The sequence below is a fragment of the Oncorhynchus gorbuscha genome, linkage group LG21 (assembly GCF_021184085.1).
Source record: "Oncorhynchus gorbuscha isolate QuinsamMale2020 ecotype Even-year linkage group LG21, OgorEven_v1.0, whole genome shotgun sequence".
Taxonomy (NCBI): Eukaryota; Metazoa; Chordata; class Actinopteri; order Salmoniformes; family Salmonidae; genus Oncorhynchus; species Oncorhynchus gorbuscha.
Window position 1 is genome coordinate 26,496,669 of NC_060193.1, and position 22,832 is coordinate 26,519,500.

Below are 22,832 nucleotides of genomic sequence, written 5' to 3' on the forward strand. Positions count from 1 at the left end.
CTATGTCCCATTGGACAGCTTGGGACCCGCCTGTCTTCTTCCATTGGCCGTGGAGTCTGAGCGGAGTGTCTGGTTGGTTGCGCCTGAGGCAGGAGCAGAGCTAGGAGTCTGGTGCACAGAGAGGGAGAGAGAACGAGGGGGGGGGGGGGGGGGGGGGGGGTCAGGAGGAGTTTATATTTACCACAGTAGATAAGTTCTCACATCATCCCCCAATACTTTCTGTCCTCACCCCTGCCTGAGGAGACAGTGGTGAGACACACACACACACACACCTTACCGTTACGCCCCTGCCCCGTCCACAGAAGACAGTGGTGAGTCCTTTAGAGATGGAGACGTGCTTCATAGGACGGGACTGAGACCGACGCAGCTCTGTCAGCAGCTCAGGACTGGAAAGAGACAGGCGAGTAGCGCAGCCTGCACACACACACACAAATATTATTGTACACCACTACACACAGCAGCTCTTGACTGGAGAGAGACACACACATTAGTACTGTATTAATATACTACTACTACTAGGTATGCACGATATATTCGTGAACATATCGTAATCGGACGATATTAGCTAAAAAATGCCAACATCGGTATCTATCAGCCCGATGTCTAGTTTAACAACGACGTTAAAAACCGACGTCAAAGCTACAGTGCATACCTATATAATGTAGGTACATGACGTAAAGACGTCGTGTAAAATTTTGCATTACGAGAGCAACACAGCATTCCTAACCGAGCCCACAATGTCTGCTGTGTGGATCGAGCAGTCAAGAAGTCGAGCAGTTATTTGAAAGAGTAAGAACCGTTTTAGCAAGACAACTCAAAGACAAAATCCATTAAAGCCAAGATAATGGAATTCATTGCCCTTGACAATCAACCGTTATCTGTTAGGGGTGATGTTGGCTTTTGCCGACTGGTCAAGTCCGGAGTTACACGATAATAACGTCACTGCTATTAGCTTCACGACATACATACTATGTTACGCCGTTTGGGTCTTTGCCAGTCAAAAAAGATACAGTAGCACTGTCAAAGCTGCACAAAAAAAATATGAGTGATACGAGTGATAGTTTGCTACAACTACTGCTACAATGCCGCAGCTACAACTACTGCTACATCGATTGCTACGCTACTGCTGCTACTACTACTACTGCTATGCTGCTGCTACTACTACTACTATTACTGCTACTACGCTGCTGCTACTACTGCTACAATGCCGCTGCTACAACTATTGCTACAATGAGCCTGCTACATCTATTGCTACAATGCCACTGCTACATCTATTGCTACAATGCCACTGCTGCAACTACTACAACAATGCCGCTGCTGCTGCTACTACAACAATGCCGCTGCTGCTGCAACTACTACTATGCTGCTGCTGCTACTACTACTGCTACGCTGCTACTACTACTGCTACTACAACAATGCTGCAACTACTACAACAATACCGCTGCTGCTACTACTACTACTACTACTACTACGCTGCTGCTGCTACAACAATGCTGCTGCTGCTGCTACTACTGCTACTACTACTACAACAATGCTGCTGCTACTACTACTACTACTGCTGCTACTACTACTACTACTACTACTACTACAACGCCGCTGCTGCTACTACTACTACTACTACAACAATGCCGCTGCTGCTACTACTACTACTACTACAACAATGCCGCTGTTGCTGCTACTACAACAATGCCGCTGCTGCTGCTACTACAACAATGCCGCTGCTGCTGCTACTACAACAATGCCGCTGCTGCTGCTGCTACAACAATGCCGCTGCTGCTGCTGCTACAACAATGCCGCTGCTGCTGCTGCTACAACAATGCCGCTGCTGCTGCTGCTACAACAATGCCGCTGCTGCTGCTGCTACAACAATGCCGCTGCTGCTGCTACTACAACAATGCCGCTGCTGCTGCTACTACAACAATGCCGCTGCTGCTGCTACTACAACAATGCCGCTGCTGCTGCTGCTACAACAATGCCGCTGCTGCTGCTACTACAACAATGCCGCTGCTACTACTACTACAACAATGCCGCTGCTACAACAATGCCGCTGCTACTACTACTACAATGCCGCTGCTACTACTACTACTACTACTACTACTACAACAACAATGCCGCTGCTGCTGCTACTACAACAATGCCGCTGCTGCTGCTACTACAACAATGCTGCTATTGCAACTACTACAACAATGCCGCTGCTGCTGCTACTACAACAATGCCGCTGCTGCTGCTACTACAACAATGCTGCTACTACTACTGCTACGCTACTACTACTACTACTACTACAACAACAACAATGCCGCTGCTGCTACTACAACAATGCCGCTGCTGCTGCTACAACAATGCCGCTGCTGCTGCTGCTACAACAATGCCGCTGCTGCTGCTACTACAACAATGCCGCTGCTGCTGCTACTACTACTACTACAACAATGCCGCTGCTGCTACTACAACAATGCTGCTGCTACAACTACTGCTACAATGCCGCTGCTACAACTACTGCTACAATGCCGCTGCTGCTACTACAACAACGTCACTTCTACTGCTACTACAACAACACTTTTGTTGCTACAACTACTACTACTACTACAATAATGCTGTTGTATAGTAATACAATGCCGCTGCTACTACTACAACACCGCTGCTGCTACAACTACTGCTACAATGCCGCTGCTACAACTACTGCTACAATGCCGCTATTGCTACAACTACAATGCCGCTATTGCTACAACTACAATGCCGCTATTGCTACAACTACAATGCCGCTGCTACAACTACAATGCCGCTGCTACAACTACAATGCCGCTGCTACAACTACTACTACAATGCCTCTGCTGCTACTACAACAATGCCGCTGCTGCTACTACAACTGCAATGCCGCTGCTGCTACTACAACTGCAATGCCGCTGCTGCTACTACAACTACAATGCCGCTGCTGCTACTACAACTACAACGCCGCTGCTGCTACTACAACTACAACGCCGCTGCTGCTACTACAACTACAACGCCGCTGCTGCTACTACAACGCCGCTGCTGCTACTACAACGCCGCTGCTGCTACTACAACAACAATGCTGCTACTACAACAACAATGCTGCTGCTGCTACTACAACAATGCTGCTGCTGCTACTACAACAACAATGCTGCTGCTGCTACTACAACAACAATGCCGCTGCTGCTACAACAACGCCGCTGCTGCTACAACGCCGCTGCTGCTACAACGCCGCTGCTGCTACAACAACTGCTACAATGCCGCTGCTACAACTACTGCTACTACGACTGCTACTGCAATGCCGCTACAACTACAATGCCGCTACAACTACAATGCCGCTACAACTACAATGCCGCTGCTACAACTACTGCAACAATGCCGCTGCTACAATACTGCTGCTACAGCTACTGTTACACTGCTACTACTACTGCAATGCCGCTGCTGCTACAACTACTGCTACAATGCTGCTACTATAATGCTGCTGCTACAACTACTGCTACACTGCTACTGCAATGCCGCTGCTGCTACAACTACGGCTACAATGCTGCTGCTAATACAACTACAATGCCGCTGCTACAACTACTGCAACAATGCCGCTGCTACAACTACTGCTACAATGCCGCTGCTACAACTACTGCTACAATGCCGCTGCTACAACTACTGCTACAATGCCGCTGCTACAACTACTGCTACAATGCCGCTGCTACAACTACTGCTACAATGCTGCTGCTACAACTACTGCTACAATGCTGCTGCTACAACTACTGCTACAATGCTGCTGCTACAACTACTGCTGCTACAACTACAATGCTGCTGCTACAACTACTGCTACAATGCCGCTGCTACAACAACTACTGCTACAATGCCGCTGCTACAACTACTACTACAATGCCGCTGCTACAACTACTGCTACAATGCTGCTGCTACAACTACTGCTACAATGCTGCTGCTACAACTACTGCTACAATGCCGCTGCTACAACTACTGCTACAATACCGCTGCTACAACTACTGCTACAATACCGCTGCTACAACTACTGCTACAACAACTACTACTACTACTACAATGCCGCTGCTGCTACTACTACTACAACAATGCCGCTGCTGCTACTACAACAATGCCGCTGCTGCTACACTGCTACTACTACAACTACAATGCCGCTGCTACAACTACCGCAACAATGCCGCTGCTACAACTACGGCTACAATGCCGCTGCTACAACTACTGCTACAACTACTGTTACACTGCTGCTACTACAATACTGCTACTACTACTACTACTACTACTACGCTGCTTCTACAACTACTACTACGCTGCTGCTACTACAACTACTACTACGCTGCTGCTACTACAACAACGCCACTGCTGCTGCTGCTACAACAACAACGCCCCTGCTGCTCCCACTACAACAACACCGCTGCTGCTGCTACTACCACAACAACAACGCTGCTGCTACAACTACTACAACGCTGCTGCTGCAACTACTACTACAACAACGCCGCTGCTACTACTACAACAACGCCACTGCTGCTACAACAACAACAACGCCGCTGCTGCTACTATAACAACAATGCTGCTGCTGCTACTACTACTACTACCACTACAACAATGCCACTGCTGCTGCTACTACAACAACAACAATGCCGCTGCTGCCACTATAACAACAACACCGCTGCTGCTACTACTTTTTATTTTTTTATTTTTTTTATTTCACCTTTATTTAACCAGGTAGGCTAGTTGAGAACAAGTTCTCATTTGCAACTGCGACCTGGCCAAGATAAAGCATAGCAGTGTGAACAGACAACACAGAGTTACACATGGAATAAACAATTAACAAGTCAATAACACAGTAGAAAAAAATGGGCAGTCTATATACAATGTGTGCAAAAGGCATGAGGAGGTAGGCGAATAATACAATTTTGCAGATTAACACTGGAGTGATAAGTGATCAGATGGTCATGTACAGGTAGAGATATTGGTGTGCAAAAGAGCAGAAAAATAAATAAATAAAAACAGTATAAAAACAGTATGGGAATGAGGTAGGTGAAAATGGGTGGGCTATTTTCCTATAGACTATGTACAGCTGCAGCGATCGGTTAGCTGCTCGGATAGCTGATGTTTGAAGTTGGTGAGGGAGATAAAAGTCTCCAACTTCAGCGATTTTTGCAATTCGTTCCAGTCACAGGCAGCAGAGTACTGGAACGAAAGGCGGCCAAATGATGTGTTGGCTTTAGGGATGATCAGTGAGATACACCTGCTGGAGCGCGTGCTACGGATGGGTGTTGCCATCGTGACCAGTGAACTGAGATAAGGCGGAGCTTTACCTAGCATGGACTTGTAGATGACCTGGAGCCAGTGGGTCTGGCGACGAATATGTAGTGAGGGCCAGCCGACTAGAGCATACAAGTCGCAGTGGTGGGTGGTATAAGGTGCTTTAGTGACAAAACGGATGGCACTGTGATAGACTGCATCCAGTTTGTTGAGTAGAGTGTTGGAAGCCATTTTGTAGATGACATCGCCGAAGTCGAGGATCGGTAGGATAGTCAGTTTTACTAGGGTAAGCTTGGCAGCGTGAGTGAAGGAGGCTTTGTTGCGGAATAGAAAGCCGACTCTTGATTTGATTTTCGATTGGAGATGTTTGATGTGGGTCTGGAAGGAGAGTTTGCAGTCTAACCAGACACCTAGGTACTTATAGATGTCCACATATTCAAGGTCGGAACCATCCAGGGTGGTGATGCTAGTCGGGCATGCGGGTGCAGGCAGCGATCGGTTGAAAAGCATGCATTTGGTTTTACTCACGTTTAAGAGCAGTTGGAGGCCACGGAAGGAGTGCTGTATGGCATTGAAGCTCGTTTGGAGGTTAGATAGCACAGTGTCCGGGCACGGGCCGAAAGTATATAGAATGGTGTCGTCTGCGTAGAGGTGGATCAGGGAATCGCCCGCAGCAAGAGCAACATCATTGATATACACAGAGAAAAGAGTCGGCCCGAGAATTGAACCCTGTGGCACCCCCATAGAGACTGCCAGAGGACCGGACAGCATGCCCTCCGATTTGACACACTGAACTCTGTCTGCAAAGTAATTGGTGAACCAGGCAAGGCAGTCATCCGAAAAACCGAGGCTGTTGAGTCTGCCGATAAGAATATGGTGATTGACAGAGTTGAAAGCCTTGGCGAGGTCGATGAAGACGGCTGCACAGTACTGTCTTTTATCGATGGCGGTTATGATATCGTTTAGTACCTTGACTGTGGCTGAGGTGCACCCGTGACCGGCTCGGAAACCAGATTGCACAGCGGAGAAGGTACGGTGGGATTCGAGATGGTCAGTGACCTGTTTGTTGACTTGGCTTTCGAAGACCTTAGATAGGCAGGGCAGAATGGATATAGGTCTGTAACAGTTTGGGTCCAGGGTGTCTCCCCCTTTGAAGAGGGGGATGACTGCGGCAGCTTTCCAATCCTTGGGGATCTCAGACGATATGAAAGAAAGGTTGAACAGGCTGGTAATAGGGGTTGCGACAATGGCGGCAGATAGTTTCAGAAATAGCGGGTCCAGATTGTCAAGCCCAGCTGATTTGTACGGGTCCAGGTTTTGCAGCTCTTTCAGAACATCTGCTATCTGGATTTGGGTAAAGGAGAATACTACCACCACTACTACAACAACGCCGCCGCCGCTACAACAACGCCGCTGCTACTACAATGCCGCTGCTGCTACTACAACAACAACGCCGCTGCTGCTGCTACTACTACTACTACTACAACAACACCACCGCTGCTGCTACTACGACTACGTCGCTGCTGCTACTACTACTACTACGTCGCTGCTGCTACTACTACTACGTCGCTGCTGCTACTACTACGTCGCTGCTGCTACTACTACTACTACTACTACTACTACTACTACTACTACTACTACTACTACTACGATGTCGCTGCTGCTACTACTACTATGTCGCTGCTGCTACTACTACTACTACTACTACGTCACTGCTGCTACTACTACTACTACTACTACTACTACGTCACTGCTGCTACTACTACTACTACTACTACTACTACTACTACTACTTCACTGCTGCTACTACTACTACTACAACAACGTCGCTGCTGCTACTACTACAACAATGCCGCTGTTGCTGCTACAACAACGCTGCTGCTCCTGCTACTACTACTGCAACAACGCCGCTGCTGCTACTACAACAACGCTGCCACTACAACAACGCCGCCACCACCACTTACTACTGCAACTACAACAATGCTACTACCACATTAGCTATACTCAGTAGCTGAGAACTAGAGACAGACTAGCAACACATTACTCAGACTATACTATCAGTATTACACTGTACACTCACCCTCTGTAGTGGGCGTGGAGGGGGAGAGGGGCTGTGGTGGAGAGCTAAAGGGAGAGGTGGGGGAGAGAGGCTGAGGTGGGGAGGTAAGGGGGGAAGTGGTGGTGGAGGTAAAGGGTGAAACCAGGGGGGAGCTGGGGGAGGTGAGGACATCGTCGGTGTCGCAGGAGACAGTTCTGAGACCACGGCTAGCTCTCCTCAGAAACTCCGCCTGGAGCTGGGGACTGGACAGACAGAGGGGTGGAGGAGGGGAGGAAAGAGGGGGAGGAAGGGAGGAGCGGAGAGCCACAGAGGTGGAGATGGGGGGAGAGGGCTGGAGGGGAAGGATTTGGGATCTAGCCGAGTCGTTGTCAGGGGAGGCAGCTCTGGGAGCTCTCCTCAGAAACTCAGCCTGGAGCTGGGGATTGGACAGAGAAAGGGGGGAGGAGGGGAGGAGACAGGGGAGGAGGGGAAGAGGGCTGGAGGGGAAGGGCTTGGGGTCGAGCTGAGTCCTGGGGTGAAGGTGAAGTCAATGTCATTGGAATGATGAGGACTTCGCCGACTGGATACTGAAGAACAAGAAAGAGAGAGAGAGAGAGAGAGAGAGAGAGAGAGAGAGAGAGAGAGAGAGAGAGAGAGAGAGAGAGAGAGAGAGAGAGAGAGAGAGAGAGATGGATAGATGAGAAGGAGAGAGAGGCAGGTTGGGGTAAGAACAGATGTTCTGCAATGGATGCGGTTTCAATGTGCATCACAATCAAATATTCCGATATCTTACCTCCCTCCTCTTCATGGCAGCAGCGGTATCAGTGGGAATCTAGCCTATAACCCTACACAGAGAAACACACACACACACAAAACATATTCACACAATATGTGCAGTGTGCACACACCTCTTACCCAATAGGAGCCCTGTGCTCCTCGGGGAACACAGAGCTTGGCCAATCACAGCATTGTCTATTGCCACCGTTGAAGGGGATTTTCAGCGTCAAATAAATAAACAAAAATCGAAAAAAACAAGCAAATCATGCTTCTTATCTCTGAGCTCGGTGAAAAAATGCATTATGTGGCTATACCTGGCTGAAATAAAAGCCTGCGGTAGCCTATAGTTTATTGTGCGTATTGATCAACGAGCCGTTGATCCTAGGATCAGAATGATGAATCTGCCCGCGGTCTCTGCCATCCCCCCATAGTGGTTTGGGTATAGTGATCTGATCCTAGATGTGTGTTAAAAGGACGACCAATAGGCTACATCCATTCATTACATCCTACTCACCTGGTGCGCTTCGGCGATCGGCTCGCGCTTGACAGCTCGAGGCGCCCCCGTTCCGCTGCTAGTTTCGCTTGCCAGCTGCCTGTTACAGAATTTCCGTACACACTCCCTCACTGGGCAAAGTCTGCGGTGCGAACAGGTGACCGATTTTTGTACCGAGCCTAGTCATCCGCCATTCACACAACACACGACGTCCGCGCAGCTTTCACTCGTTGACACTCCCAAGTGCTGTCAATAGGATACAAACACACCAAAGCACTAAACACACACACTCTGGCACTCCGAAGTCCGGTCTGTGCCAAATTCAGGGCTACACTTCATGCTCTCCTCCATCCGCGCACATTAATAATTTACGCTCGAGGTTCAGGGGTTGTTGCCCTTGGTTACCACTTGACCCCCCTTCACCAGATAAGTTATATAACCTATTCGGTACGTGAAATAAATTAACATATATTCATATACTCAACCACTGCTAGACTTTAGTCAGTTGTGTGTGCGCAATGGTTTCAGAAAATACCCCTGGAAGTTAATAAGCATACAACCTGTTGTTCCCTCTAGGAACATTCCTTCTAACAGGTCACAGTTCATAAACAAACATCTGTATACAAACCTGGCAGCCGTGCAGACACAAAAGATAAAATACAGGAGACTAAGATAAAACATAAAGGACAGCAGACACAGAGTCATATCAAAACATGTTGAATTAATCATCACAGCAGGACAGACAGACAAAGCCAGACATATGCATGGGACCAAGTGCCCTCCTTACTACTCCCCATATGACACAAACCCACCCCTCTCCTTCCTGCCCCCCTTCAGATCCTACTCCACAACACTAACATCACACTGCAGAGTGCTGTGCCACTGTGTGCATGCTCTAACATTCTAGTAGCTTTCCCCATCGTTCTCTGATAGCCTTCGATCCATATCATCCTTGGGGAGACATTGTAGCAACGTTCGGGTACACTAGTAGTTCTCCGTAGTGCCGATCCTGTATTGTTGTAACATTCTAGAAAGCTACAGGTGGAGGTGTTTACCATCAACATTCTGTGACCATAACCAAATATGGTCAGATTAGCAGCTGCAGACAGGTAGTTAGGCTCCTCCCTCTCAGACACGTTCTGCTAATCACAACACAGCAAGGACAGGTTATAGGGTTAGACTCAGCAAAGACGGGGAGAATCTCATTTGGTTTTGCACAACTCCTGCGTAGTCTCTCGCCTCCTTTTGAAAAAGGTCCAAGGTAACCGAGGAGATGCCTCGAGAGGGAACGTGGATGTAAATGCGCTTGCCACTGCAAGGATACTTTTGAGGTGTTGTCACGCCCTGACCATAGAGAGCTGTTTATTCTCTGTTGGTTGGGATAGTGACTAGGGTGGATCATCTAGGTGATTAATGGTTTATGTTGGCCAGGTATGGTTCCCAATCAGACAGCTGTTTGTCTTTGTCTCTAACTGGAGATCATATTTAGGCAGCCATTTCCTCATTGTGCTTTGGGATCTTGTCTAGTTAGTTCCCTGTGTGCACACCAGTAGTGGCACGGGTCGTTTGTGCTTGTTTGGTGAGTTTCTATGAATTAAAATATGTGGAATGCTACGCATGCTGCGCCTTGGTCCAATCATTATAACGATTGTGACAGGTGTCCTAGTTCTATTATCTACCTCCTCTTCTAGTAGAGTCTGGAAGTTTTTGAGTTCTCTGTTTGAAGTGATCGCATCTAGTTTTCCTCTTCCTCTTACCTAGAGACGGGAAGGAGGAGGAAGAGAGGCAGGAGAAAAAAGAGCGAGATAGAAATACATTTTTAAAAAGGAGAGAAGAGGGGGAAAGTGTATGTAAAGCTCTCCACCAAACAACTCCTCACAGTAGCTCTGGACAGGTCTAAAAGGTGTTTCTCACACAAACACACACCAGGTTCGTCGCCTTCGCCGAAGGCAGGTAGGACCGGTGGGAGGCAGGGAGGAGAGAGGGTCATCCTGTAAGTTGTCTTTCTCTAAAGTATCGTCTAACACACGTCTCTGTCCTGCCTCTGCTACACGGGCTGGGGAGAGAGAGGGGCTTCGAGGGGACTCCTATGGTAGGTACACCTATAGCTCATCTTTTGGCAGTAGTACTGTAAACTACTTTATCACTGATCGCAACCCAGAGTCTCTTAGAGCATTCAGTCAGTCCACTGACAGCCTTATCAGATCACAGCAAAATCACACTACTTGAACAGAGCTACAGTTGAAGTTGGAAGTTTACATACACCTTAGCCAACTACATTTAAATTCAGATTTTCACAATTCCTGACATTTAATCCTGGTGTAAAATCCCTGTCCTAGGTCAGTTAGGATCACCACTTTATTTTAAGAATGTGAAATGTCAGAATAATAGTAGAGTGATTTATTTAAACTTTTATTTTTTTCATCACATTCCCATTCCTCCTGACAGAGCTGGTGTAACTGAGTCAGGTTTGTAGGCATCCATGCTCGCACATGCTTTTTCAGTTCTGCCCACAAATTTTCTATGGGATTGAGGTCAGGGCTTTGTGATGGCCACTACAATACCTTGACTTTGTTGTCCTTAAGCCATTTTGCCACAACTTTGGAAGTATGCTTGGGGTCATTGTCCATTTGGAAGACCCTTTTGCGACCAAACTTTAACTTCCTGACTGATGTCTTGATGTTGCTTCAGTATATCCACAATTTTCCTTCTTCATGGTGCCATCTATTTTGTGAAGTGCACCAGTCCCTCCTGCAGCAAAGCACCCCCACAACATGATGCTGCCACCCTCGTGCTTCACGGTTGGGATGGTGTTCTTCGGCTTGCAAGCATCCCCCTTGTTCCTCCAAACATGACAATGGTCGTTATGGCCAAACAGATCTATTTTTGTTTCATCAGACGAGAGGACATTTATCCATAAAGTACGATCTTTGTCCCCATGTGCAGTTGCAAACCGTAGTCTGGCTTTTTTATGGTGGTGTTGTAGCAGTGGCTTCTTCCTTGCTGAGCGGCCTTTCAGGTTATGTCGATATAGGACTAGTTTTACTGTGGATATAGATAATTCTGTACCTGTTTCCTCCAGCATCTTCACAATGTGCTTTGCTGTTGTTCTGGGATTGATTTGCACTTTTCGCACCAAAGTACGTTCATCTCTAGGAGACAGAATGCGTCTCCTTCCTAAGCGGTATGACGGCTGCATGGTCACACTGTGTTTATACTTGCGTACTATTGTTTGTACAGATGAACGTGCTACCTTCAGGCGTTTGGAAATTGCCCCCAAGGATGAACCAGGCTTGTGGAGGTCTACCATTTGTTTCTGAGGTCTTGGCTGATTTCTTTTGATTTTCCCATGATGTCAAGCAAAGAGGCACTGAGTTTGAAAATAGGCCTTGAAATACATCCACAGGCACACCTCCAATTGACTCAAATGATGTCAATTAGCCTATCAAAGCTTCTAAAGCCATGACATCATTTTCTGGAATTTTATAAGCGGTTTAAAGGCACAGTCAACTTAGTGTATGTAAACTTCTGACCCACTGGAATTGTGATAGTGAATTATGAGTGAAATAATTTCTGTAAACAATTGTTGGAAAAATTCCTTGTGTCATGCAAAAAGTAGATATCCTAACCTACTTGCCAAAACTATAGTGTGCTAACAAGAAATTTGTGGAGTGGTTCAAAAATGAGTTTTAATGACTCCAACCTAAGTGTATGTAAACTTCCGACTTCAACTGTATAATCAATCATGAGGCATCAAATCCAAAGGAACTGAATAATATTAAGAAATGCTATAGATGGAAGGAAAATAGTGTGGAAATCTACCAAAAAACAATTAGGCAACAACAAATTAAATCCCTTCTAGACAATTTCCTGGACAAAAAGGTTTCACTGTAATAGTGAAGGTGTAAACTTGGCAGTAGAAGACCTAAACAGTATATTTGACCTCTCAGCTTCCCTCAAATTGAAACATTTCAAGCAGACAACCTAAGGAAATCAACAACAAATGGTTTGATGAAGAATGCAAAAAATATAAGAAATTGAGAAACCTATCCAACCAAAAACCCAGAAAACCTGAAGCCTACGCCTTCACTATTGTAACGTCTGTTGTCAGGAGAAGGAGAAGACCAAGGGGCAGCGTGGTAAGTATTCATAATACGTTTAATAAATGCAAACACTTGAACAAAACCAACAAATAGTTCTGCAAGGTGCAATACACAAAACAGAAAACAACTACCCACAAACACAGGTGGGAACAGGCTACCTAAGTATGGTTCTCAATCAGAGACAACGATTGACAGCTGCCTCTGATTGGGAACCATACCAGGCCAAACACATAGAAATACAACACACAGAACAAAACCGACTGACATAAACATGATAAAATTTGATAAAATCCATGTACCCAAACAAGTGTGCGGTTAAAATTGGCAAAAAACATTTATTTCCACTGGGCCAGGGGGTGAGATAGGGATGCAGCTTAAACCCCACCCTCTTCAACATGTAATCAACAAATTGGTGAGGGCACTAGAACAGTCGGCAGCACCCGGTCTCACCCTACTAGAATCTGAAGTCAAATGTCTACTGTTTGCTGATGATCTGGTGCTTCTGTCTCCAACCAAAGGAGGGTCTACAGCAGCACCTAGATCTTCTACACAGTTTGTCAGACTTGTGCCCTGACAGTAAATCTCAGTAAGACAAAAATAATGGTGTTCCAAAACATGTCCATTAGCCTGGACCACGAATACAAATTCCATCTAGACACGGTTGCTCTAGAGCACACAAAAAACTATACATACCTTGGTCTAAACATCAGCGCCAGAGGTAACTTCCATAAAGCTGTGAACGATCTGAGAGACAAGGCAAGGAAAAAGGAACAAAATTCAACATACCAATTAGGATCTGGCTAAAAAAAATACTTGAGTCAGTTATAGAACCCATTGCCCTTCATGGCTGTGAGTTCTGGGATCCGGTCAACAACCAAGAATTCACAAAATGGGACAAACACCAAATTGAGACTCCGCATGCAGAATTCTGCACAAATATTCTCTGTGTACTTTACAACACCAAATAATACATGCAGAGCAGAATTAGGCCGATATCCGCTAATTATAAAAATCCAGAAAAGAGCTGTTAAATTCTACAACCACCTAAAATGGAAGTGATTCCCAAACCTTCCATAACAAAGCCATCACCTACAGAGAAATTGCTTTGAACTTGAACAAATTGGAAGGACAATTTACATACAGTATTTTATGGAAATGATAAATGAACCCCATTGGACACAAATTAACGCCAGTCTACACATCACAATGAGGGACAGAGTTTTACTGTGTGTGTGTTGCAGATGTATTTCTTGCACTTGACGCATGTGTACTGTCTTCCTGTCCTTCTTGAGTCCACACACATCGCAGCGCTTCTTCTTGTTGCTACCGGCTGCAATATAGAATGATGAAAATACATCTTACAGGAATTTTACTAACATCTCACTCGCCACACACAGCAGGCCGAGGTAGGAGAGTCAGACACACGTCATCACGCACACTTACTTCCGGTATTGGAGTTGTTGGTTCTGTGGGTCAGGCGGATGGGGAACCAGCATCCTCCTCACGATGGCTGCAGAAGCTAGGGTCCTTGGGATATGTTGCCTCCTATGGATTTGAGGTCTTACCAATGCCTAGCCCAGCTCCTAGAGAAAGAGCCGTTTCCTCTGGAGCTTCCCTCTGTTAAAATCTGGGTTCAACGCTATCCAGATTAGAGGTTGACCGATTAATCGGAATGTCCGATTAATTAGGGCTGATTTCAAGTTTTCATAACAATCGGCATTTTTGGACACCGATTATGGCCGATTACATTGCAGTCCACGAGGAGATTGCGAGTGCAGCAAGGAGCCACGGTAAGGTGCTAGCTAGCATTAAACTTATCTTATAAAAAACAATCAATCTTAACATAATCACTAGTTAACTACACATTGTTGATGATATTACTAGTTTACCTAGCTTGTCTTGCACATTGCATATAATCGATGCAGTGCCTGTTAATTTATCATTGAATCACAGCCTACTTCGCCAAAAGCACCGTCGTTGCACCAATGTGTACCTAACCATAAACATCAATGCCTTTCTTAAAATCAATACACAAGTATATATTTTTAAACCTGCATATTTAGTTTATATTACCTGCTAACATTAATTTATTTTAACTAGCTAAATTGTGTCACTTCTCTTGCGTTCTGTGTAAGCAGAGTCAGGGTATATGCAGCAGTTTGGGAAGCCTGGCTCGTTGCGAACTGTGTGAAGACCATTTCTTCCTAACAAAGACCGTAATTAATTTGCCAGAATTGTACATAATTATGACATAACATTGAAGGTTGTGCAATGTAACAGCAATATTTAGACTAAGGGATGCCACCCATTAGATAAAATATAAAACGGTTCCGTATTTCACTGAAAGAATAAACGTTTTGTTTTCAAAATGATAGTTTCCGGATTTGACCATATTAATGACCTACGGCTCGTATTTCTGTGTGTTATTATAATTAAGTCTATGATTTGATCGAGCAGTGACTGAGCGGTGGTAGGCAGCAGCAGGCTTGTAAGCAATTCATTGAAACAGCACTTTCCTGCGTTTGCCAGCAGCTCTTCGCTGTGCTTCAAGCATTGCACTGTTTATTACTTCAAGCCTATCAACTCCCGAGATTAGGCTGGCAATACTAAAGTACCAATTAGGACATCAATAGTCAAAGTTATATGAAATACAAATGGTATAGAGAGAAATAGTCCTATAATAACTACAACCTTAAAGTCTTACCTGGGAATATTGAAGACTCATGTTAAAAGGAACCTCCAGCTTTCATATGTTCTGAGCAAGGAACTTAAAGGTTAGCTTTTTTACATGGCACATATTGCACTTTTACTTTCTTCTCCAACACGTTATTTTTTGTATTATTTAAACCAAATTGAACATGTTTCATTATTTATTTGAGACTAAATAGATTTTGATGTATTATGTTAAGTTAAAATAAGTGTTCATTCAGTATTGTTGTAATTGTCATTATTACACACACATATATATATATATATATATACACTGCTCAAAAAAAATAAAGGGAACACATAAACAACACAATGTAACTCCAAGTCAATCACACTTCTGTGAAATCAAACTGTCCACTTAGGAAGCAACACTGATCGACAATAAATTTCACATGCTGTTGTGCAAATGGTGACCACAGACCACTTCTCAGTTCCTATGCTTCCTGGCTGATGTTTTGGTCACTTTTGAATGCTGGCGGTGCTTTCACTCTAGTGGTAGCATGAGACGGAGTCTACAACCCACACAAGTGGCTCAGGTAGTGCAGCTCATCCAGGAGGGCACATCAATGCGAGCTGTGGCAAGAAGGTTTGCTTTGTCTGTCATCGTAGTGTCCAGAGCATGGAGGCGCTACCAGGAGACAGGCCAGTACATCAGGAGACGTGGAGGAGGCCGTAGGAGGGCAACAACCCAGCAGCAGGACCGCTACCTCCGCCTTTGTGCAAGGAGGAGCAGGAGGAGCACTGCCAGAGCCCTGCAAAATGACCTCCAGCAGGCTACAAATGTGCATGTGTCTGCTCAAACGGTCAGAAACAGACTCCATGAGGGTGGTATGAGGGCCTGACGTCCACAGGTGGGGGTTGTGCTTACAGCCCAACACCGTGCAGGACGTTTGGCATTTGCCAGAGAACACCAAGATTGGCAAATTCGCCACTGGCGCCCTGTGCTCTTCACAGATGAAAGCAGGTTCACACTGAGCACATGTGACAGACGTGACAAGAGTCTGGAGACGCCGTGGAGAACGTTCTGCTCCCTGCAACATCCTCCAGCATGACCAGTTTGGCGAATGGGTCAGTCATGGTGTGGGGTGGCATTTCTTTGGGGGGCTGCACAGCCCTCCATGTGCTCGCCAGAGGTAGCCTGACTGCCATTAGGTACCGAGATGAGATCCTCAGACCCCTTGTGAGACCATATGCTGGTGTGGTTGGCCCTGGGTTCCTACTAATGCAAGACAATGTTAGACCTCATGTGACTAGTGTGTCAGCAGTTCCTGCAAGAGGAAGGCATTGATGCTATGGACTTGCCCGCCCGTTCCCCAGACCTGAATACAATTGAGAACATCTAGGACATCATGTCTCGCTCCATCCACCAACACCACGTTGCACCACAGACTGTCCAGGAGTTGGCGGATGCTTTAGTCCAGGTCTGGGAGGAGATCCCTCAGGAGACCATCCGCCACCTCATCAGGAGCCTGCCCAGGCATGTAGGGAGGTCATACGGGCACGTGGAGGCCACACACACTACTGAGCCTCATTTTGACTTGTTTTAAGGACATTACATCAAAGTTGGATCAGCCTGTAGTGTGGTTTTCCACTTTAATTTTGAGTGTGACTCCAAATCCAGACCTCCATGGGTTGATAAATTTGATTTCCATTGATAATTTTGGTGATTTTGTAGTCAGCACATTCAACTATGAAAAAAAGTATTTAATAAGAATATTTCATTCATTCAGATCTAGGATGTTATTTTAGTGTTCCCCTTATTTTTTTGAGCAGTGTGTGTATGTATATATATATATATATATATATATATAGAGAGAGAAATCGGACGATTAATCGGTATCGGCTTTTTTTGGTCCTCCAATAATCGGTATTGCAGTTTATATGGAGTGTGCGACTCTATTGTGATAGTTCAAAATAATGTGTTCCAGCAAGACGTTTCACACACACACTAAAGGGTAAAGAGTGCAAGAAAAAAGGACAGGCAGGGAGGAAGAAAGGCAGGTTATTGGTGCTGTTGAAACAGCAGGCCCAGGGAGGAGGAAGACAGACTGAAGGCACACAGTGGACCCGAACACCACATATGTAATATAAAAATGTGTTATTTTACATGTTCTTCACAGAAAATGAGCCAAGGCCAATGAGTCTCAAAAAAAACAATTGTATAATTTTTATTTGAGTAAACATAGAAAATGGGCAACACAGTCCCGAACACCACACAAGGGTGAAATGTGAGAGCGATACATTTTTTATAAAATATCTGTAGTTTTATGGATTAAGTCATTTGTCTACATTGGTCACATTTTTTAAAATGCAACTGTAGCCTAAACAAATCGTCCTGGACAGTTACTGGGTGTCCAGGCTTGTTTTAGACCCGCTCAAACACACCTTGCAGTTGGAAAAGTACTATTTACATTTACATTTACATTACATTTAAGTCATTTAGCAGACGCTCTTATCCAGAGCGACTTACAAATTGCTGCATTCACCTTATGACATCCTGTGGAACAGTCACTTTACAATAGTGCATCTAAATCTTAAAGGGGGGGGGGAAGGGAATACTTATCCTATCCTAGGTATTCCTTAAAGAGGTGGGGTTTCAGGTGTCTCCGGAAGGTGGTGATTGACTCCGCTGTCCTGGCGTCGTGAGGGAGTTTGTTCCACCATTGGGGGGCCAGAGCAGCGAACAGTTTTGACTGGGCTGAGCGGGAGCTGTACTTCCTCAGTGGTAGGGAGGCGAGCAGGCCAGAGGTGGATGAACGCAGTGCCCTTGTTTGGGTGTAGGGCCTGATCAGAGCCTGGAGGTACTGAGGTGCCGTTCCCCTCACAGCTCCGTAGGCAAGCACCATGGTCTTGTAGCGGATGCGAGCTTCAACTGGAAGCCAGTGGAGAGAACGGAGGAGCGGGGTGACGTGAGAGAACTTGGGAAGGTTGAACACCAGACGGGCTGCGGCGTTCTGGATGAGTTGAAGGGGTTTAATGGCACAGGCAGGGAGCCCAGCCAACAGCGAGTTGCAGTAATCCAGACGGGAGATGACAAGTGCCTGGATTAGGACCTGCGCCGCTTCCTGTGTGAGGCAGGGTCGTACTCTGCGGATGTTGTAGAGCATGAACCTACAGGAACGGGCCACCGCCTTGATGTTGGTTGAGAACGACAGGGTGTTGTCCAGGATCACGCCAAGGTTCTTAGCGCTTTGGGAGGAGGACACAATGGAGTTGTCAACCGTGATGGCGAGATCATGGAACGGGCAGTCCTTCCCCGGGAGGAAGAGCAGCTCCGTCTTGCCGAGGTTCAGCTTGAGGTGGTGATCCGTCATCCACACTGATATGTCTGCCAGACATGCAGAGATGCGATTCGCCACCTAGTCATCAGAAGGGGGAAAGGAGAAGATTAATTGTGTGTCGTCTGCATAGCAATGATAGGAGAGACCATGTGAGGTTATGACAGAGCCAAGTGACTTGGTGTATAGCGAGAATAGGAGAGGGCCTAGAACAGAGCCCTGGGGGACACCAGTACTAAGACGGACTTTGTGGTGTCATGTACTTCCTCTAACTTAATCTGTCTGCTTTAGGCTTTCAATGGTAAAATGCTAAATAACATTCCAATATAGCATGTCAAACGTACTAACTACAGACACATCACCGCCGGTTAGCCACTTTGCTAGCAAGCTCAAGTGACAAAGGAAATTCTACGGTTGTTCAGTCTTACTCTTACTTTTCTTGTTTTTGTGACTTGTGAACTTAAGTTATGTACTGGATATCGTCAGGCTATTATAACCAGGGGGGGTATCTAAGAGGGTTACGATCACGCGAAGACTTCTCAAAAACCAATTGTTCCTTCCTTAGCAGCAAGCGCGTTCGGCTAATCTACCGCGGCCTGCATCAAACATTTTGACCAAAGTTGTTATTCTTCTTTGAGATTGGGTTGGCGGATCGTATCCAACTTTAAAGTAGCATACACCGCCACCTATTGTACTGGAGTGTGAAGTCAGCCACGGCCTACCTACTTTCAATTATCTTCCGTTCCTCTAAGTGAAAGAGCCTTGACACCGCTTCCCTCTCCCCACTACACCAACCAAACCCCAATCCTGTCCAGCCTTTCTAACCCTTCACACAATATCTCCATCTCTATGGCATACGGTTCCCAAATGTCCATACATGCTCCACAATTTCCTCCACTAAAAATACAGCCAGTTTCCCGATCATCCACAACGTGACGATCAAAATTGTGCCCAACCCGTAATCCACTCCACACAAGTCCCTCTCTCTTACGTTTTTGTCATTCAGCAGACGCTCTTATCTAGGACGATGTACAGTAGTGAGTGTATAGATGTATAATACTTTTTTCGTACTGGTCCCCCGTGGGAATAGAACCCTGGCACTGCAAGCACCATGCACTATCAACTGAGCTTCACGGGAGATTACTACATCAAGCCTCTTCATTTACTAACCCGTGCACGCGATACAATTACTAGTGGCATCAAATATTTGTATAACTAACCCAAGATAGACCACAGCCTGCCGAAACCAACGGGAACAAATTAGTCATAGCGGGCAGAACAAGCAAGGGGATGGGAAGAGTCAAGCACAAACTAGAGAGATCCAATTGGCGCGTTTTTAGAAAATATTTGCACATTTCCGTTAGGGAACGCCTACTATGTGAAGTGCGCGTATGCAATAACTAAATTCTTGTTGGCACTCCTAAACAACGCAATTTTTAAAACGTTGGCAAAGGGTAAAGTCTACAAAACGTTGTCCACTCTTTAGATAACAGATTTCAGTTTTGGGAACCGAAAACTGTATATAGATGAATAGTTTCATCGATTAAAAAAAATGTGCAGAATGTTGGTCAAAATCCATCTCGTTCCATCTTCTACTGCCAGCCACTGTGGCTTCTATATTCCATTTTATAGTGAGTGGAAATGCCAAACGGATGCTTCACATTTATACATCCGGTGAAATATCTGTCTCATCGTTTTAGCTGTGCTATTGTCCTACTCACTCCCTTTTCCCCAAAGTTATTTTAAGCAGTTTATTTCTCTTTGTGGGACATGATCGCCATCTCGTGGTTAGTATGAGCATGGAATTACAATCATATTTCTAGGGGTGATAAATACATAAAGATTATCATATGATATGATATTGGAAGGGATAAGATAATTTCTTGGCCCAAATAATCACACAAATAAATACATATAATTTAGCGATATTAAAATGTGAAAATGATATTTCACAAGATAAAAAAGTTTACGTTTCTTCCACATGAGCGAGTCTGACCACAAGTCAGAGACCACTATGATGACACACCAAATGTGTTTGATGGATCGCGGGAAAGGAGCAGGAATATGCTTTTGTAGGCTACAGTCCAAGCTATGTCTTCCAATGGTGCGACTGTTGTCGGCATCCAAAGATTATCCCATTTGAATAAACGCCATGGATGACAGCAGTGGTGTAGTCTACAGCGATACGGATATAACTTATTATTGATATCTACATAGCGCATTGATGTGAATCACACTGCTGCTCTCACATGTAGCCATTTGCGCCTTACGGATTGTGGTTGTTGTTGATGTCTGTTCACAAATCTAAATGTGTATTTGAACCCAATAATGGTTGAATTCCACAATTTTAGGCTGCCTATCAATCATTGTTTTTGAAACCAGTGGACAGACAGTGAAAAATGCGCTCTTGCAACAGCTGCATAGTGCGGATCCAAGCATGTGGAATAAAAGTTGGACTTTTATTGCTCAATCTAATTCATGCTGATAAAAAAAATCCATAGGCCTAATGGACACATGCTCAAATTTACACTCTTTTGATAGACTTAAAGGGGCAATCTGTAGTTGCTCCATCCATTTTTTAATTTATAAATTATATATAACCATTGATTCTTGAAGAATATAATGCCTTATGAGCTTTGTTCTGTCACACTCCATGAGAACCCAAAATATAAACCTGTTTTACTCCAATGTTTGTAAACATTATAAATGTAAACAAACACTGTATAGCCTCAGAACATGGTTAAAACAATACTTTTAATAATTTTTATATCAACAAAATCATACAACTCTGCGTAGGGCTGGCTAATAAATCCTTAGTTTTGGGGTCATGATCAGGTAAAACAATTTGGCTAATATATACTGCCATAATTTACAGGTCCTATTCTTCAAGATCAAGGGGTATAACATTTATTGGAATGACTGGAATTCTGATAGACTTTGGTTTAATTTAATATTATTATTATATGTAGTAGAAAGTGATGGGTTAGAAGAAGCCTACATAACCAACCCATAAAGTAACATTTAACATCCATATATGACCAGCTATGTAAACTTTAACATGGATTTATCCTACAATATATGTTGTTCAATTGGTAACGTACATTTTTGTCTTCTAATGCCTCTTAAGGGGAAAGTAATCTAAAAGTAACCAAATGTAATCAGACTACCTTACTGAGTTTGGGTAATCCAAAAGTTATGTTACTGATTACAATTGTTGATAGGTAACTAGTAACTGTAACGGATTACATTTAGAAAGTAACCTACCCAACCCTGCAAGTATACCCATACATGTCCAGCTTTGACGTGGTCAATTACACAGCTTTTGTTTGCTGTTGTCAAATATGTGCAAATATAGACAGAATGTGTCACACACCCATAATCATTTCACTTGTCATGCATTTCAGACACCTTCTGGTGGTGGGTGGGTCGTACCTGAAAAACAACAAGGGACAAGCAGAACTGTGCATATATGGCCTGGTATGCTTCATTTACATTACATTTACATTTAAGTCATTTAGCAGACGCTCTTATCCAGAGCGACTTACAAATTGGTGCATTCACCTTATGACATCCAGTGCTTCATACGGTTTAACAGCTTTTTTTGCTGACATAATGTAATTCCATGCAAATGTTGACAGAATACGTCACTTACAAACCCGTTGTGTCCACCATTTGATATGCATTTGAGTTAGTACAGTAGGGCTTTGTGTAAGTGCAGCAGTCCAATCGTTGGGTAATGCTTTGGATTCAACGATACATCAAAGAGTTTCTATTATATTGACAAGATACTCGAGTGACCGCTCTAACAATGGAAATGCATAACCTCAAAGATGGAACGCAATGCGGGAGGAGACGGGATCAGGTGGGAACCTTCTAGCCAATGAGATGGCAGATACGCTGAAACCACTGATATAGTTTATTTTATTGTACTTTTGTTGCCGAAATGTCACGTGCGTCCAATCCTATCAGTGCTTTCGTAACAACCTGAACATTACGAAACTTGTATTCCATTAAATAAGCCTCACGGTAGGAAATTAGCAATACATGTGTTTGTTGACCAAATTCGACATTCTCTCATTAACCTCCATTGAAAAAAATTATTTTCGTGGACAACTTTTGAGCGGAGCAAACCCTCTCGCTTCGCCTCTTTCTCTCTGGCTACCTCCACTATATCCTGC

The 22,832-nt window shown here is 44.9% G+C and overlaps 1 protein-coding gene across 1 annotated transcript; it reads right to left on the bottom strand.

Annotated features, from left to right (window-relative positions):
- Positions 1-8,915, bottom strand: LOC124008003 (putative protein TPRXL). Its single transcript, XM_046318919.1, has 5 exons — positions 8,855-8,915; positions 8,586-8,664; positions 7,337-7,557; positions 278-414; positions 1-108 (listed from the first exon to the last, which is right to left on the bottom strand). Exons 1-5 carry the CDS (start codon positions 8,913-8,915, stop codon positions 1-3), a joined length of 606 nt encoding a protein of 201 aa, XP_046174875.1.
- Positions 8,916-22,832: the final 13,917 nt, after the last annotated feature.

What these genes read in the sequence shown, in the direction of transcription:
- LOC124008003 (XM_046318919.1), bottom strand. Translation starts at nt 8,915, where the DNA reads ATGGAGGAGAGCATGAAGTGTAGCCCTGAATTTGGCACAGACCGGACT. An exon ending in CGATCGCCGAAGCGCACCAG is followed by an intron (nt 7,558 to 8,585) that starts GTGAGTAGGATG and finishes CTGTCTGTCCAG; the next exon opens with TCCCCAGCTCCAGGCGGAGT. An exon ending in CTCCACGCCCACTACAGAGG is followed by an intron (nt 415 to 7,336) that starts GTGAGTGTACAG and finishes GTGTGTGTGCAG; the next exon opens with GCTGCGCTACTCGCCTGTCT.